The 14,950-nt window shown below is 36.7% G+C and overlaps 2 protein-coding genes across 3 annotated transcripts; one reads left to right on the top strand and one right to left on the bottom strand.

Moving 5' to 3' along the window:
* Positions 1-873: 873 nt before the first annotated feature.
* Positions 874-8,848, top strand: LOC114141153 (ly6/PLAUR domain-containing protein 6). Of its 2 annotated transcripts, none has more exons than XM_028011619.1 (5): positions 874-1,431; positions 5,813-5,967; positions 6,618-6,740; positions 6,857-6,987; positions 7,543-8,848. In XM_028011619.1, exons 2-5 carry the CDS (start codon positions 5,847-5,849, stop codon positions 7,729-7,731), a joined length of 564 nt encoding a protein of 187 aa, XP_027867420.1. In that variant the 5' UTR covers positions 874-1,431; positions 5,813-5,846; the 3' UTR covers positions 7,732-8,848. The 2 variants fall into 2 exon arrangements, with proteins under 2 accessions (XP_027867420.1, XP_027867421.1); XM_028011620.1 differs by having other exon boundaries at positions 897-1,431; positions 6,642-6,740.
* mmadhca (metabolism of cobalamin associated Da) lies at positions 8,556-12,661 on the bottom strand. The gene is made up of 8 exons (XM_028011618.1): positions 12,537-12,661; positions 12,055-12,093; positions 11,706-11,847; positions 11,411-11,628; positions 10,502-10,607; positions 10,065-10,186; positions 9,904-9,990; positions 8,556-9,119 (listed from the first exon to the last, which is right to left on the bottom strand). The coding sequence occupies exons 2-8, from the start codon at positions 12,064-12,066 to the stop codon at positions 8,901-8,903; spliced, it is 906 nt and encodes a 301-aa protein (XP_027867419.1). The 5' UTR covers positions 12,067-12,093; positions 12,537-12,661; the 3' UTR covers positions 8,556-8,900.
* Between the last annotated feature and the right edge of the window lie 2,289 nt (positions 12,662-14,950).

Below are 14,950 nucleotides of genomic sequence, written 5' to 3'. Positions count from 1 at the left end.
TACGCCACGTTTCAGTTTTATCTTACAGAAAAATTAAACAAAACAAAGAAACATTTATCTTGTTCTGAATCATTTTGTGTTGGTCTGTCACATAAAATCCTGACCAAATACATTGAAGTTTGGGATTAGAATGTAAAAAAACATTTAAAAAGTGGACTAACTTTAAGCAAAGTCATGTAAACTACAAAAACAAACATTTTGTTCTCCATAAATCAGGTTTCACAAGTCCTTTTAGCTCAAATATTTTGCAGAGGTTGCAGTTAGATTTTTTTAATTTCATAGCTGAAATCTTCTCAGTACATTTTTGTTTGTGTACCAGGTCAGACCATATGTCTGTATATTAATGCACATCTGTGCAGTCACCCCACTGACATTCCTCTGTCTGACTCGACTCTGAGGACCTTGCAGTCTTCTTCCTTGTCTTTCCTGCGAGGGATCGCATATCCAGCGGGGTCAGAGGGCTGCAGCCTGTCACTGATGACTTCTTGTATGGCCCCTTTCAGACATGCACTCCTTCACATTTATCTGATGGGAACTGAACATGATGACTTGGCTTCGTGTCTTTTAGCCAAGGAATGTGAATAAGCGAGCAACAAAGGGTGCGTCTTCTATTTGCTTTAACAGATAATGTGAAGCTTTATTTGGATACTGAAAAACTCTTGTTTAAGATATTTTCATCTTAGATATATTTCTACATCATGAACTTTTGGTATTTCTTGAAAAGTAATTTTATTTTGGGGGAGCAGACAACAAAGATTCTGGAGAAAAAAATTATTTACCTTCCTTTAAATTCTGACACATTACGTAATGGAAAATGGTTCTTTAAACAAAATACAATGAAATACTGTTTTGATATTTAACCAAAATAATTGTTTTTCATATTATAAATTATTGTATTAGGTTATAATGATGATGTATTTGCTGCATGTGTCTAATTGTATGTATACAGAAATAGGAAAGGTGCAAATATTTACTTTAAAAAGTAAAATATTCCTAAAGACTAAGTGTTTGCACATTTTTATTTTTCTTGTAATTGTTTTCATATTGTATGGCTGCATGAAAGACATTTTTTCTTTTTTATAAATATACCTTTCTCTCTTTAAAAACTACATCCATTTATTTGTCATTATGGGCCCCTATTACCATGCGCCCGCGGCCGCAGTTATCAGTTTCCGTCTATACAAATATAATACAGCTGCACTAAGGACATAAAGAGGCGCGTTTCGCCTTTTTTTAGCTAAAAACGCAGCGAAAAAACAGACAAAGCAGCAGAATTAGCTCCCTTTGACAGGGGGGCGTTAACATATTTTACGTCTCCGTGACGCCGCAGCCCTCCCAACCCAAAAAGCTCCAACATCCACACGGAGCGGCAGTTTCTATCCCCATCTCCGTCCCGTTGAATCTGCTGTAGGTTCAGAGGAACTGAAGCTGGTAAGTTTCGTCTCCAAATCTAGTTTGTTCCTGTTCCAAACCATCAGCCACTATAAAGTCGTGTTTTTACGATAAACTTTGCGTAAATCCAATCTGCGGTGGTTTAGGACGCATTTACGTGCGATTTGAAACGGGCGCTGCTGCTATTGTGAACATTGAATGGAGTGCGTTTATTTGAGATGCTCACAATCCGCATTCATTTAATTTCTTTTTTGTTTTGTTTTGATAAACTAATGGAGATGAGTTACGTTCAAACGTAAAGCGTAAAGTTAGTTAAAAAACGTAAGAAGGGGGCGGGTGGACGACTTCTGCTGCCAATTTTCAACTTTTGCCAGCAAATTAGTAACAGTGGATTTATATCATTTAAACTTACTAAATTGTTCACATCCTCTTCTGTGTTACAGACTTCCACAATGTGTTCCTGAGATTTTAGGTGATAAAACTTGATAAAATGGATTAGAAATAATCACTCTTGTACACGTAAACAAAGCCTTTTCATCATAAACTCTCCATTCCCACAGTGATGCATGGTGGTGGCAGCATCACGGTGTGGGGATGCGTTTCTTTTTTGAAATGGAAACCTTTCAGAAACAGACATTGAGACCCAGACATTCCCAGCGTGCGTTCGAGCCAGGCTCTTCCAGAAGCTTTTGTTCTCGTCCTCATAACCCTTCAGCTGAGGTTACCTTACCGTTTACTGATCCAGCTTCCAACAGGATATGATTCATCCCCTGGATTGCTGTTACTATTTTATTAAGATGTGAAACATTTTATGAGGCACAGAGCCTCCTGAGGATCCCATAAAAAGTGCTACAGTCGAGAAATGACTCAGCAATGCCCACACAAAGCAGCCTAGGAAACAAATCTCATTTCTGTGTGTTTTTTTGCACAAGCATTAGCTCGACACGCTAACCCTTTTCCTTCTCGATGCTGAGCTGAGATCAAAAAGCAAACAAAAGCAGCAGTATGGGTGGAGTGTTAAGCTCGTGCCATGTGTGTCTGGTCTGCAGAGCAAAGCCGCCGAGCATCAAAGCCAGACCCGGTGGTCGAGGTTTTGATGGAGTTTACTTCTGACACAAATCACCGACCCTTCATCTAACGAATTTGTTCATTCACACTTGACACGCGGGTCGGTGTCAGCTACAGCGATGGAGCGTGTTGATTGGCTGTACTGGGTCAGTGAAGCAGGAAGATGTGCATTTGGGTCTCAATCCTTTAAATAAATACACACAAAATTATTATTTATTGTTAAAAAGCTAAAGGAAGAACTGAAATCTGCACCGATTCGTCCTCCTGTGGATCACGACAGTCCGCAGGAATAGTTAAATGTTGCAAATAAAAATCACAAAAAAACAAAAATGGGTTTCTTGATGGAGGTTACAATTTTGAATACAATGTAAAATTAAGGAATTATAATTATTTTAACCAACATTTATCTACATCTGATCAAGGAATCTTTTTTGCATCCACTTCTAGATTATTTAAATGATTTTGCAAACAACATCTAATGTTCCAAAATTAATCTAATTTTCAACACATTCCTCTAAATGCTTCAACATTTGATTATCTTACAAAATAAACTTCCACTTTAAACCCTTAAAATTCCTCCAGATTTGTCATATTTTAACTAAAAATTGCACGTTTTCCAACTTTTTATTCTCCATTATCAGTACTTTGCTGCAGTTACGGCCTTTTTCACATTTAGAGACTTACCTGTTTCCCCAAATTTAAATTAGACTGGATGGAGATCACCTCAGATCAACAATTTCTTATTGGATTTAATTTCTTATTGGACTAGACCATTCTAACATCTCAAATCTTTTGTAGCGTCTAACAGAATTTGTATAAAATCCCTTTGAAGCAGAACTTTGTGTTTGTTAACGTGAGAAAGCGTGAAAACGTTCTGGATGGATACTTTTGTAAGACACAGATTGTCTGTTAAAATCAGTGGGATTTTAATAATTATATTTTAGTACAAAAGCTGTTAAGTCCTTATAAAAACATTGCAACATTCATGTTTGAAGATAAATGCAGCAAATCACATTATATTTTGACTTAAAAGCAACAGCTTGGCCTTACTAACTCTGCATTTACACACATCTTTATTCCCTGCTGTAAAGATTCATCAGTTCACTCAGCAGCTGATTCTTGATCGATATAAAACCTCCTTCCCTTCACTACTATTATTGATCTTCTGCTCTGTTCGCTCCAACGTAAACCAGATTTCTGGCACCGACCACGGCGCAGGAGACCTCAAATAGGACTTTCAAATAATTATTTAATTAATCCTGGTTTCCAGAGCTGAACTGTAAAGGTAGAGAGGTCAAGCTACTCTGTAGCCTAGCATGCTTTTGGTTTCTTACATGTGGAAAAGCAGGAGTGACAGCTGGCGGATGTAATAGTAAAAAAGCAAAATATTACTAAAATAAAACAGTTTAACTGTAGGCTGTGTCCAGTCCTGACAGCAAACATTATGGTGGGTCTGGTAGCTTTATCGTGTCAGCATTAGCATTATATTAGCATTAGCTTATAAAAAAACAATTCTGAGCTAAACTAAGAAACTAATTTTCTACAATATTCTACAAAAATCCAAGAACAAGTTTCTGAAGTTACTGAGCTGCCAGCTTTTGAACTGGTACTTTTCTAATATCCCATTAGAGCTAGCCAGCTAGCATGCTAATATTAGCTTGTACGTTGACATGAAGTGACAATCCACTTTCATTAGATAGATCTTCACTTCTCTCCTCTTCTATTCATTCTTTTTATCATATTCTTGTATTTAAAATGTAGAATTTTGTTTGCTGAATATTTATATTTTATTGTGAAAAGTTTGTGTAAACATCCTTTAGCAGATGTCAAGAAAGCTTTTCTTTAAACCGACTAATGTAATTATTATGCAAGAAATATTATCCTTATTGCATAATTTGTTTATTTGGCTTTAAAATGAGCACATCTGTGGTTAAAGTGGATCAGATATGAATAAACGTGTGCAGGATAGAACAGTATTCGGCTAAAGCTGGATCAGTCTTACTGGAGCATGTTTAATGCAAAGAAAACAAGCATTTATAACCTCCCAGCCTGGCACAGAGCCTGGGGATAAAGAACAAAGTGGAGTCAGAGGCATCTGAGCTCAGAGCTGATCTTGCACAAATCTGCTAATCTGAGTAAAAGGGGGTAAAACCAGGTCAGCTGGTGTTTAATTCAGTGACTGACGTCTCAGAGGATCCTTGGAGAGCAGATCTGGCTAAAACTAAAAGAAAATACTAATTCTTTTAAATGTTACTGTGAAAAAAATAAAAAATGAACATATTTATCTGGTAGTTTTTTCCAAGGTTTCCCCCAGAAAACTTGCTAAGCCCGGTGGATGGGTGCTAAGGCAGTCATTCATCCAGCAGCCCGTTGTGTTTTTGAGTTAAAAAAATGTTTAAAGTTGACAGGAAATTTGAAAATATCACTTGATAATTATGTGTTATTAAAAGATTAGAAGATTACTACTTGAACACCAACCATAAAGTCTTAAAAATGCAAACATTAAAAAAAAGACTTAACCAAATAAGCAATGCTTAGCCTGGTGGGGCACAAGTAAAGCCTGGTGGCCCGCCAGGATTATAAAACAGCAGAGGAAACCCTGTGTTCATGGTGGAAACAAGTAGAGGATTTCCTGCTATAGAAAGTGTCTGGATCTTATTATTCTATCCTTTTTTCTCTTTGGAGAAGAGTTTTAAAATTTGATGAAGTTGTACTTAATTTAAATCTCAGCAGTTGTTTGAAACGAGAATAATTTCTGCAACTAAATTTAGTGTTTTTTCTATATTTCTTTTCACTTACATCTGTGTAACAAAGTCAAAATAGCAGATGTTAAAAAGAGCGTTAATATCACCACAGTAATAATAAATTGTTATTTTATTATAGCAGCAGAAGGAATAACTGTTTTTAAATTTCAATTAAGGTATTTATTTCATATTTTACATTTGTGAATTTTTTATTTTAAAACCTCCCACTGAATTATAAAAACATGCTGCTAACACAAGAGGTTAAATTACTCAAATTAAGAAATGTTTTAATGATCCCAGAGCTAAATTAATTAATATGGTGTTTTAATCAGGCATATTAATTATGATGAACATTTTTCTGTCATTTATTAACTATCAAACATGCCCAGTTTTGCAATATATCTCTAACTTCCCTTTACTAGCCTCACAAAGCCTCTTGTTTTGGATCAGATGTTATTAAATGTAGCTTTTTATGAAAATCTCAAGCAAATATTTAAAGGTTTTGTCACAATATGGGTGGAAACCCCATCAGTTAGCAACCGAGGCTAACAAAATCAAGGCATTGAACTCGTGTGGCTGCTGCTTAGTGACACGTTTCTCTGTTTTAGCGTTTGATACGGCGCGTAGCGTTGATGCAGACCCATGATGGACGCCTGGCCAGCTGTGGCCTGGATCCTGATGCTGATGTCAGTTTCTGAGTGGACGGAAACCGCAGAGTCACGGGATTTCACCATGAAGGACATAATTCAGCTGCATCCTTCAAGTACGTTGAATCCTGCTGATCGGCTGCAGTTACATTACTTATTCAAGCTTCCTATTTATTCAGAGACTCTTAACACAATAACTTTATTTTGATTAGGTCGATTTTTAGCTCACGTGGTAAATGTTACAGTTCAGTTGGTGCAACGTTGTTTTGTTATCTTGAAAAACTTTTTTTTAGCTTGCTAGCATTTTTTGCAACCGTAAAAATCTGTTAATTAGTTGCAAGAAATCTATTTTTTTTTAGTTTTAAACAGTTTTAAAGCTACACATTTCAATCCCACATTATCACTAAGTTCACGACTGATTTTAGCTAATTTTTCAGTATGAAAATGGTTGTGTACAGTCTGCATAATCATGTTTAAATTAGCAGCAGGAATGTTGCAGGAACTTCAGACGAAATGTAACTTCTTCAATTACAAAAATTCCTCTTCATGTTTTGTAACAAAACTACAGTTTAAATGTTGCTTTCATTTCTTTTCAGCTAATTTTACCACAATACCCCTAAATAAAATCCACCGCACCAACCATCCTCAGTCACTCTGCACTATTTGCTGTTGCTTCAGGGCTTTAAATATTTAGATTATAGTATTGAAATAGTTTTTTAATATGAATGCAAGTTTAAAATACAGTATTTTCTTCCTCATAAAATAGATTTTGTCTGCCTGTCTTCTGCAGCCACACCTCATCCAGGTGGTTTCAAATGTTTCACATGTCAGGACGCTGCAGATAACTACAACTGCAACCGCTGGGCTCCAGATGTTTACTGTCCAAAGGGTAAAGCAGCTTCTTCTTTTAATATTCCTAGAATAATCCAACAGGAAGTTAACCTGAAGCGGACCAGCTAAACTTATTACTGCCCACTGATAATAATCAGAAGAGTTTTCTTCCAGATACGAGTTACTGCTACACGCTCCACATGATGGATAACCATGGCGACAGCGTTTCTGTGACAAAGCGCTGCGCGACCTTGGAGCACTGCCGCTTCGCCGGCTGCGTCAACATCACACACAACGGCTTCCAGGTGAAATACAAATGTACTCAAGTAAACATAGCACTACATCAATATGATTTCACTAAAGTAAAAAGTAGCTGTTGAAGACATTGCCCGAGAGTAAAAAAATATTTGGTAAAAAGTCCAATCATGTCCCGAGTAACTGATCAAATTATCATTTAATATTTAAAAATTACATCATCAGACGGATCAAAATATAAAGTTAAGTGGAAATTTGTAATTTTAAAAATGAAAATGACAAAAAATAGATAGAATCAGGCAGGAGAAATTATTTCAAATCAGTTTCTTTCAATAAAAAAACATTAAAAATTGTGTGTCTGTGTCTGGTGAATTTTTAGCTAAAACATGTTGGTTTTTCATTCAGTGGGCAGAAAATCCAGAAATTTCACTCAAGTAAGAGAAGAAATACTTCATAATAAATTACTCAAAGTACAGCTTAGTAAAAATACTCCTAAAAGTAAATTTTTTCAAAATAAGTTACTAAAGTAACTGCAACTAGTTACTGTCCAACTCTGACCAGTTACAGCTTTGTGGATGATCCAACTCTGTCCTCACCTGCTGCAGGTGTGCACGTCCTGTTGCCACGGAAACGTCTGCAACGTGCTGGTGCCGAGGAACGACAGCGGCGCCGTGTTCTCCTCGGCCGGGCCTCTGGTCGGCGCGGGCAGCACGCCGCGTCCCGCTGCACTACGTTACATCACCCTCATCACTGCCAGCAGCTGCTGGACACATTTAAGGAGTCAAATCATTTAACACACAAAATATCCTTTAAACTAGGAATTCTTCAAGCCTATGTTTATGCCTATGTCTATGTCATGACTATGTTTAACTTATTTATGTTGAATATTTAAAAATGCATCACTTTATTATTTTCTATGCAGGTTTTTTTTTTTTTAATAAAATAAACTGTAAATGTGATTTGGATGATGTTTTACCCAGAGGAGAAGCTCTATGGGATTTTCTGATAAACACAAAATATTGTATAAATGTTACAATTTAAATTGGTACTTTGCTATTTTTTATTTATAAATTTGAGACAAGTGTGGAATACATTTGCTTTCCAAACCTTTCAGGCAGAAGCGAGAAACTTTTAATAGCTTGTGGTTGTAAGAGAACAAAATTTAATTTAAAAAAAATTATTGAAAGGGGTTTTAATTATTTTCCAAGGCAACATGTATTATCAGAAATCAAAACAGAGCTTGTGAGTAAAATCTTGAACCATTAAAGTCATTCAACTTTAATCTAATTCCAGAAGAACAATTTAGGAAAAGATCATCTTCTGTCCCATGCCTCGTTTTACCAAGATACAAATCATATTTATTGACCGATACAAGGCAGAACTAAGTGCTATTTTAGATTTGTGACTGAAAATATAAACATATTTAAGACGTTTTGATGCACTAAAATGACCGTGCAGGAAGAAAACAAGAACAGCTGTGGAAGCATTATTCTGGTACTCTTAATTAAATGCTTATTTCATGTTTTAACTTTTATGCATTTTGGTTAAAATTTTGTCTAATTTTTCTGTGAATAAACTGATTAAATAGTTGCTTCCTGGAAATGAAGTGAGTCCAGCCTGAAAGGAAAACATTTTATTAGCAGTGCATTACGACCCGATGTCGTTCCAGCGAACGTGTTCATGTCGTTTTGAGGCTTGTTCTTGTTCCTCACCTGGGAATTTCATAAATACAAATATTCTCTAAAAATATCAACACTTTCTACAGATTGAACATATTGCAAAGTTGGCGTTTGGAGCGCGGGTCCTCCCTGGATGTAGTGAAGGGTGTGAAGTCGTTAACACTGACATGTCCTTACAGAGACCCAGAGTTTTATCACACATCTGAGCCAAAATCAAAACATCTCACACCACGATTAGAGGCATTCTTGTGCAAATCTCCTGGTGTTTAATATTAAAAATAAGCCTACTCTTCTTCATCAAATCCTTTTGATAGTCCTTGAAGTCTCGTTACAGCAGCGCTGTTAGCAGGTGCATTGGTGAAAACGGTCCCCACAAACAAAGGCGTTCCTCTGAGGATGTGGCGAATGACGGTGCAGGAGCCCGACACTTCGATGTGAAAGCCCAAATGTCTGAGCTGCTCCTCTGGCCGCAGAGCCGACACAGCCGATGGAGACGCAAAGAACTGTGGGAGAACGGATTTAGAAGATCACAGGCAGTTCAGTTAGCTTCATTTTGGTAAGTTATCAACATATATACATCCACAGTTTCATGCCAAAAACTGAAACACATCTAGACTTTACCTGGCTCAAATTAGATTTATTCTCTCTAAACTAAAATAATTTCTGAATACCAGAATGGAGACTTTCTTTCAACCCTTCATACATTTTACATGTACAATATCTCTGAATAAAGAGTTTATTAGTTGGTTCACAATATCACACTTTATTGATAAGCCTAATAGCTTTCTTTTGCAACTTTAATATATCAATGGTTGTTTTATTTGCATTTCTCCAGATTTCAATATTTCAATAGTTTTTGCAACTTTATTTCTAATATATTCAATAGAAGGCTTCCAATTTAGTTTATGTACTAGAACAATTCCTACAAATTTAGTCTCAAACTAAATCAATTTCAACTCCGTTTATGCAAAGCTTTACATTATTGTACATCTAATTACCAGAAAATACCATGAACTCAGTTTTTCATTCATTTAATAACTTATAAACTTATCAAACCATGTTTTCAACTCAGCTGGCTCTTCTTTTTTTTTTTACAGTTTGTATTGTTTCATCCTTCAGATTCAAGCTTAAAAAATGGTTGAAATAGTGAAAAAATTAATTTATGGATGAAAGGATGAACAAAACTCATGTTACTGAAACTGTTTTAAGAAACTGATACAATTAAAACCGAGCTTCAGCGCCTTTGTTTCGCCTAACATTTTATGTTATGTGTGCTTCAGTACTTACAGCTTCTCCTGTTGTCGGGTCAATAAAGTCGGCCCAGTATCCCGCCGTCCACAAAGCGAAACACATCTCCTTCGCCCCGCTCACAAACTGCAGTGACGACATATTCTCAGTCTTACAGCCACTTCCTCATTTTTCCAAAACAAAGCTAAACAAAGACTCACTTTACGAAGCAGGTGGTCTCTGTCTGGTTCTGCTGCTCCGTCGTCCTGACGACCGGTCCTCTGGGTTACCGTCACGACCGTGATGGAGGTCGTTGGTGCCGAGGGGAACATTAGCTCCAGTTCTGAGACAGACAGATTAGTTACTGAAATTCAAAGGCAGCTGTAGGCCTGTCACAATAACAAACTTATTGCAATAAACAATTGTATTGTCATTTTAAGACAATTTTCAACAAATATAATAATAACTAAGGCCAGTACAGACCCTCAGACTTTAATTTCTGAAGAATATTTAACACACCGGCGCTGGAAAACATTTTAAATATCCAAAATAAATGATAAAACAAAAATTAAAAAGGATTATGAAGTCTCTGTAACTAAAAACTATCATGTAATTAACTGATTTATTGCTTGTTGTGACAGGCTTAACGTTCTCTTACCTTTCTTTAGCAGCTCAGGACAGGAGCTCACAGAGCAGTCAGTGTCTGTCTGGTTGAAGTACTGCTCAACTTTGTGGACTCTTGTGGACAGAGGGCCCAAATTTCCCTGTAAAACAAATTGTACAAAAAATCAGAGCTGAATGTAAAGGCATTCATGTTTCTAAAGTGACAGGTAGTGGATTTTTATATTTTTTCACAAATAAAAGTATTAAAAGTGTGGCTTGCATCTTTATTCAGACCTCCTGAGTCAATTCTTTGTAACATCGCGTTTTCCTGCAATCCAATCTGCATTTATAGACATAAAAACTTTTAACTAAAGTTAAGTTTGTAGATGGAGGAAAAACAAAACTACAATTATTTTACATAATACTTATGCTAATTATCTCTGATATTCACTCCTCAGATGAAGCAGTATATTTAACAGTTGTTGGCACACTTTTACTACTTGCTAATAGCAGAGCTAACTTTTCGTTTAGCGCGTTAACATTTCGTTAAGTTTGAAGACATTTAGCCATCTTAGTTTCCTCTAATTTAAATTTTCCAAATAAATTCTAAAGCGTTAATTTACTTAGCCATTTAATAAATTTCCAGTTGAATAAAGTTCAACATCTGTGTGTAAGTTATCAACTTTTTAATTTTTTGTGAACGCTCTTATTTTGAAGGGGGTGAAGACTAAAAAGAAGTTCCATTTCCTCTCCACGTTTCTTTTTTCATAAGAAACTTTAGTGACCAAATGGCAAGTACACAACAAACGAATGAACAAACCAGGAGTGTTAATTAAACAAATACATTAAAAAATTTAGGTTTGACTAAACCTAAATTTAGGTTTAGTTAGCATAACTAACTTTTTAGTCATAGCACACCCTGACTGTGTTATCAGAGAGGCACAATGATTACTAAACTACTCACATGAAACTCGTTGACGAACTGGGCCATGACAAACTGGTGTCTCTCCGTGCTGTTTGGAGTCGTGAGAACGTCAGGCACCGTCTTGTGAACCGGAGCCTTCTTTTGGTTCCCCATGCCTTCCAGGTGGTTGTCAAACCCGACGTTACCCGGCAGCTGGAAGCGCTGGTCCTGAGGTCCAAATGGTCCCATGCTCTCATCAGGCCACACAGTCCTGGGGCCTGCGGTCACAGATAGAACTATTCATCTTAGAAACCAACTCCCAGACTCACATCCTATTTGACTCGCCATGTCTCACCTGAGTCTGTGGGTGACATGGTGATGTACGGCTCATCAGAGTTGGCGGCTGAGAACGTCCTGCTTCTTCCAACCCTGAGAGAAGTCAAAGCATGTCGGCCGGCGGTCTGAGACAGGATCAACCTGCTTCGACCGCACAGCACCTGCAACAGAGCAACATCATAGAGCAAAACTAAAGACAAATAATCTGAAATATTTTCTCAAGTAATCACGCTGCTATGTCCAGGAATTATTTCAAATATATTTCATCATTTATTTTATTCTTTGCAGACCTATTGATATCACCCATAACTCTGTAATCCACAGTTAAGATGTTGAAGACATAATTAAGGTGAAAATAAGTTACTTACATTGCTTGACATTCTGGCTCGCCGCCTTCACCTTTCAACCTGTTATACAGTTAACAAAAAATACATAAACAACAAATTATACATAAAACAGACCTTCAGATGTGATGAGATTGCCATCACCTTCAACGTGCTAACATGGCTAACTAGCAACCATAGCGAGGCATAATGCAATAACAGTCTATTAGCCAAAGACAGGTTAAAAGCAAACATAATGTCACTACTTACTATGAATTTTATCACGAACATATTTAAGATTGTTCTAATATTTAAAAGAAAATCAATCAGTCTCGAAAAACACAGCGAAGAGAAATAGCTAAGACCTACTCGGCTAGCTGTTAGCTGCGGTTAGCAGACAGGTTGCTAATTTGTTCTCTCAGTTACCTGTTTTTATGCTCAAAACATCAAAACAACGCCTCGTTATATACAACAAACATTTCCTAACCCTAGTTATGCAAACTAAACGCGTTTAAAGAAGTACATACTTGTTAGGTTTCCCTGTCAACTTGCCCGACTGCCGTAATGCACCAAACAATGACGGAAGCTGCCGAGGGTCAAAACCAGCTTACGTTTGTGTAACCAAAACAATGGTCGTCAAAGAGCGCGTGACGGGGTTCGTACGTCAACGTTGTCGCCATATTGAGAATGGCACACGAACACAGCGCGAACGAATGTATAGATACTTTTCAAAAACAAGTTTCTTTTGGACAAAATGTACCAATTAACCAAAAAATTATTATTTAATTAATCTCTTCTGCAGAAAGAGAGACGTCAGATTTTTTTCCCCGGCTACACACTTAAATCTTCACAAATTATTTATACATTTTTGTAATCTTTACAAAGGTGCAAAGTACCTTTTAGTTTAAGTCTAAAAGTAAGCTATCTTCACATGCTAATAAAAAGGAAATCTTTTTATTGGGGAAGACATAAGGTCAAATTTAACAAACTAATAAACAGCTCTATGTTATTTTCTTCTCTTGTCTAAAATATCTTGTCACCATCCAAAAAAGAACGAATGTAAAAACAAAAATCAATCCTAAAAATAAAAATAAATATGCATGTTAAATGCAAATAAAAAAACATTACATGTTATTATTTACTGTCATCTTGCAGTTATAGTTGTCTCTTTAATCCCAGAGTTCGGCCTAAATCTGATTACGAACAGCACAGAGGAATAACAAATGTTAAACTCAAATCTCGCCACAAGATGGCAGCAAATTATTATTTAATAACGATGAGGGTTACGTCTGAGCTGCAGCTTTGCTCTTTTTCTCTTACGTCTTAATAGTTTAACCAGAAAACAGGAAGTATTTCTCCTCTTTTGCTTAAGTGCAATTATATTCAAACAGAAATGTCGTTTTAAGAAAAGTCATACTAAATATGCTTTTAGGTAACACTAGTAAACTTTAAAATGTAGGTATTTGTATATTACTGCCACATTTGACTTTCTGGGAAACTATAATAATGAAGGAATCATCCTGACAAACAAAACAAAAACAGAAACAGAACGATCCCTCCTGGTTTCTGTCAGGGCCCCTGAAGGACAAGCAAAACTAGTTAGTTGCTGGCGTAGACACAAGCCTTTAGCTGACCCAGACAGGCTGATTGACACTTTGCCTGAGCTAACAGGATAAGCATTTGGAGCTCACCCCAAACCAAAATGCTTCACTCACATGGTAGCAAACTGAGTGAAGAACTTGGCTGTCAGTAAGAGTCACACAGGATCATTTGTTAAAGCATCCACCCTGGATGGAGCCCCCGTGGGACGTACATAACACACACACACACACACACACACACACACACACACACACACACACACACACACACACACACACGTACAGACACTGGGATGAATGTGCACCAGCAGCCATAAGGAGCTGGAAAATCATTTCTTTACCTCAGGCTGTGGGCTAATTTGAAGGTAGAGACTTAAGAGTTTAAGGTAAGATTTGGCAAGTTGGGTTTGCCATAAAAAGTCCCGTCATCCAAACACAACCAAATGTGAAATCTATGGAACAATAACAGTGTTGTTTCATGGTCCACCTTATACTAACCAGATCAGGAGGAAAGTTCAGTTGGTGAAAGTTCATCATTTAATATTAAAAAATTACATAATTAGACAGACCTAAATATAAAGTTAAGTAGAATTTTTTGGTATTTTAAGGATGAAAATGACAATAATTTATATAAGCAACAAAAAATAACAAAATCAGGCAAAAGAAAATTTTTCCCAAGCAATAAAAAACTTATGAAACTAACAAAAACTGCAGGAGTTTGTCTGGTGAATTTTAGGTTTAAACATGTATTTTTCATTCAGTGGGAAGAAAATCCCACTGAATGGGATTCTACTCTTACTCTAAGTAAAAGTAGAATTACTTCATAATAAAATTACTCACGTAAAAAGTACAGAGTAATGAAGTTTTTCAAAAAGCTTACTAAAGTAAATGCAACTTCTCTGCTCTTTCACATAGAGTCTGGTGTAAAATAATGGACCTCTGTCTGGTTCTGATTGTTTCTGTGAAGCCAAGCTCCCTGGACAGCAGCGTCGGGTTTATTCTGAGAGACCTCCTGACAAAACCACAAGTCAGTTGAGGTCTTTTTATTGCTGCCCTGTCAGCTCGTACAGACTCTTGGCTGGGAATCAGCAATTTTCTTTTGCCATTTTAACCTCTGTCAGAAAAACCAACCTCACATCTCACACATTTTGAACCACAAGCGCACCGTTAACAGCTCTCCTTTCCCGACCTGTGGCAACCTGAAGGCAATTATTGGTCTGTTTTCCATCCACTCAACCGGTGTGGAGATTTTACGCACATATCACCACATCACACCACATTTGGGTTATCCAAGAGGCAATTTTTACTAGATTTTTATGTTTACAAAGCTATGCATCCTC

Source organism: Xiphophorus couchianus, chromosome 24 (genome assembly GCF_001444195.1).
Source record: "Xiphophorus couchianus chromosome 24, X_couchianus-1.0, whole genome shotgun sequence".
Classification (NCBI taxonomy): Eukaryota; Metazoa; Chordata; class Actinopteri; order Cyprinodontiformes; family Poeciliidae; genus Xiphophorus; species Xiphophorus couchianus.
Note: the sequence above shows the minus strand (reverse complement) of the source record. Positions and strands in the feature narration are given on the sequence as shown.